We start from the raw sequence: 3,934 nt of genomic DNA, 5'->3' as shown, positions 1-3,934 counted from the left end.
AAACTCAAATATTTTTTCAAATATTTTAAGCTAATTTAACTGCTAATTTTTTGCTTTTTAGTTCTTTAAATAGCTTTCTGAATTTATGCTAATAATTTTGAATTCATTTTACTAACTTCCATTGCTTTTCTAAGCTTCGGACTTACTAATATGACACTAATGAATTCACTGTTTGATCGTTTGTCCGTTTTATCATAAATACTAGTATATATGTGAAGCTCCAATACCCATATTTATAGAATAAAAAAAGGAAAAAATTAAAATAAATATTTATATACTAATATATTAGATATAAGACCTAAAATACATCTAAGTGACTGACTAGACAACTGTCTGAAATAATACCCGTTTTTAAGCGAGCGATTTTAGTTGCCTTAAAATATAATAATTTATTATAAATATAAAAATTAAGGTAAAAACAATTAAATTAGTGTGGAAAATATAAAATATAAATTACATAATATTTTTTTATAAATTAACTAATCAAATAAATTATATTAATATAGATATTTTTATTATTTTTGGTTGAAAATATTTTTGGCTGCAATAAATACAATAGTTACGATTATAAATACCGCTAGATGTCGCGAATGTGTTTCGATGTCGTTTAAATTCCATATAAATATATACAATAAATAAATTATGCTGATAAATAAATATACAAATAAATTAATTAAACTATTTTATTTAGTAAAATAAATATTTTTTAAATAAGTTATAATATTAGAAATAAATAAATAAATACCTACCTACACTAGCATGCGATCGTGTCATACCCTACCGCTAATTTTTGGCACTGTTGCAAATTTTTTGGTATTCCCCATAAACTTAAATATTAATTCCTGAGTTCCTAACCTGCTTGAAATCTTAAAAACTAGCTTAAAAACTAAAAACTAAATTATGAGTATCCTTTTTCAATACTTAAATAGACTTTTCGGCTACACGAACCTACAACAAGACAACACCACTCAGTATTCACCGGCTTGCGCCGCCATTAGCGCCATTGGTTGCTGTTGTTGAGGTTGCGCGGACTGAATCGGTGGCGTCGTGCTGCTGTAATGCATTTCCTCCAACTCTTCCTGATCGTCACCACTGCTACCCAAGCTGTCGGCGTAATAGTAAGCGGTAGGCTGCTGGCGTTCGGCTGGCATATTCTCATCATTGTAGGCGCCTTGTTGCAGCCGTTGCATATGCTGTTGCAGCTGCTGCTGGCTGAAGCCACCCTCACCGATGTGCCCAGCTGATGCAGCCGACGCGGCGTAAGCTGTCAAATTTTCGGTGGACGATGTTGGCGATGCTGAGTGCGGCGATTGCTGGCAGCCGCCCTGCAAGTGCTTACCCAATAGGGAGATGCGCGAGAATGACTTCGTACACGAAGGGCATGAATACTTCTTCACATCCGAATGGGTTTGCATGTGTGCGCGCAAATTCGAACGATCGGCAAAGGCGCGATTGCAGTGCTGGCAGCTGAATGGTTTTTCGCCTGTGTGTGTGCGTATGTGACCCTGCAGCAGCCAGGGACGTGAGAAGGCTTTGCCGCAGATGGGACACTTGCAGGGCAGCGTGTGTGTGCGTATGTGCATTTTGAGTGCGCCCAGTGAGACGTAGGTCTTGTCGCAATTCTTGCAATTGAAAACCTTTTTCACTTGATTGCCCTCGGCGGCGGGACAATGAAACTGCTGATGCTTACTCAAGCCCGAGTATGTGGAGTATGACTTGCCGCAATCTTTGCAATGGTAGCGCGGCACACCGACAGGCTTTTGTGCCGACTGCGCTGATGCGACGCTGGAGGAATGTATAAGCGCTGCAGCCTTATCACTGGAGAATTCACCAGCTGCTTCGAGCGCGCCTGGCGCTTCGGCATTATTCACGCTGCGTATGATTTTGTATTCGGTGCTCTCATACGCGTGCGTTTGTTGATGCTTCACCAGGCCGGCGTAGGTGGAGTAGCATTTGTTGCATTGCTGGCACTGATAGTAGAGATCGTTGTTGGTCTTGATCTTAAGCGTGTTTGCATTTGGTGACTCGGTTGTGCGACGATCCTCAAGCATGCTGGGTGCATGCACTGCATTATTGTTATTGTTATTAGTGCTAATTTGCTGCATACTTAGCAGCGCACGCGCAACATTGTGCAGATTGATATTCTCACAAAGCACGCGCCGGGCCGGCAAATCATTCTTCACACTCAAATCCTGTGGCTCATAATCGCGCCGTTCTGCTTGATAGTAGCAGTTCTCTGCTTGTGGCACCTGCTGCATTGACTGTGGCGTCGCTGCTATGTGCTGTTGCGGCTGCTGTAATTGTGGCAGCATCTGCTGCGCTTGCATGCCATAAGCTTGCGGTTGTATGCAGTCTTCATACTCAGCAATGCTTTTAAATAAATTGTTGTTGTAGTTTCGAAGTCCGGCTATCGGCACATAATTATCAACTTCAATTATCTCCTGCTTTATTTCAAGCGCCGCAAATTCCGCATTCACTGTTGGTGGCGGTGGTGTTATGCCATCATATTGCTGTTGTCGTTGTGGCTCTGGTCTCGACTCCGCTTCCTCCTTACCGCACACTTCATCTTCAGGTGGCAGTGGAAAATCACCATAACCCAAGCGTGCTAGACTACGTGCAATCTCCTCACGCGTGAAGACATCGGGAAATGCACGCGCAATCTCACGCGTTTCCTCCCAGATGCGTCGCGCCAGCTCCTCTTTACTTTGTGTAAAAACACCGACAGATTTTTCTGACGGTGGCGGTGTGGGTAGCGCTGTGCGTTGTTCAGCATTGTCTTGACCAAATTGATAAGTCGCAGCGTAGGCGGAGGGCGCAGGCGTTGGTGGTGGTGAAGAAATTGGTTGATGCATTGGCGCTGCGCCAGCGGCGAGACTGAGATCAACGGGTCCTTCGTCTGAAAACCGAAAAAAGTATTTGTTTAAAATTTCACACAATTTAATCTATATCCAAATTTAGTTAGTTAACGCAATCAATTTAAACTTCATGAACACATTATAATTAGTTTTTAATTAATCTGCTTTTAGTTGCAATGCAGGAGTGCGATTTATTTTAGTCTTATAATAAATCTTTGATATTTAATGTCGATTTAATCAATATAATTACTTGACTAAACCGTAAAAAGATTAATCGGTATAATCTAAATTAAGGCGATTAGTTCTTAGGCAATTAATTTTCAATTTGCGTTGAGCTTTGTAGCTTAACTAATCTTAAAAATCTTAAATACATTTTAAGTTAACTTTCAGCTTTCAGATTTAATTAGTGTTAATAACTCTGAGGCAATAAATTTTTAGTTTTCACTGAGCTTTGCGGCATTTTTGTTGAATTTTAATTTCTCAATAAACATTTTGTGGTTTCTTTTTCGAGGAAACTCTTAAAGTTGTAAAACTAAAAAACTCTGCGTCAGAGTTCTAGAAAGTACAACTCTAGAGTAGTATTCTCAATTTGGCTAACCTAGATCTAAAAGATACTTACCTTGATCCAAGCAATCCATGCGTTCTGACTGTTGTTCCTCCTGTTCCAATATCATTATGGGACGCTTCTTGAGCGGACATTTTCTATAGTTGACTTTATCCATGACAACTGTTGTAAAGGCACAAATCACAGAGCACTTTTGTTCACCAGGAACGCGGCATGAATATTCTTTTTTTTTTTGTTTCAATAAATATTGTCAAACAATTTGCGCTTATATTAAATCACTCAAGCATCTCAAGCATCACTTTTTCTTTTTTCACAAACAACTTTCAATTCGCATGTAGTTTTATAGATATTTTTTGAAACTAGTCACTAATTTTTCTGTGAACCATCCGCACGTCACGTCTGCAGTTTCGTTTACGAATGATGCAATGAAACACGATCACTTTAAGTTTTATACCAAGTCAATGTCAGACGCTTGAAAATATTTCAAATAACCAACCCCCTGGTTAATGGCAAG

At 39.6% G+C, this 3,934-nt stretch overlaps 1 protein-coding gene across 1 annotated transcript; it reads right to left on the bottom strand.

Moving 5' to 3' along the window:
* Positions 1–601: 601 nt before the first annotated feature.
* Positions 602–3,726, bottom strand: wor (worniu). Its single transcript, XM_036369300.2, has 2 exons — positions 3,475–3,726; positions 602–2,896 (listed from the first exon to the last, which is right to left on the bottom strand). The coding sequence occupies exons 1-2, from the start codon at positions 3,575–3,577 to the stop codon at positions 969–971; spliced, it is 2,031 nt and encodes a 676-aa protein (XP_036225193.2). The 5' UTR covers positions 3,578–3,726; the 3' UTR covers positions 602–968.
* Positions 3,727–3,934: the final 208 nt, after the last annotated feature.

The sequence above is a fragment of the Bactrocera oleae genome, chromosome 3 (genome assembly GCF_042242935.1).
Source record: "Bactrocera oleae isolate idBacOlea1 chromosome 3, idBacOlea1, whole genome shotgun sequence".
NCBI classification, from domain to species: Eukaryota; Metazoa; Arthropoda; class Insecta; order Diptera; family Tephritidae; genus Bactrocera; species Bactrocera oleae.
The sequence above is the reverse complement of the archived record's forward strand: the minus strand, read 5'-3'. Positions and strand labels throughout refer to the sequence as shown.

Coding starts and splice junctions, on each gene's coding strand:
- wor (XM_036369300.2), bottom strand. CDS start 3,577: ATGGATAAAGTCAACTATAGAAAATGTCCGCTCAAGAAGCGTCCCATA. Junction 2,897..3,474: donor CATGGATTGCTTGGATCAAG/GTAAGTATCTTT, acceptor TTCGGTTTTCAG/ACGAAGGACCCGTTGATCTC.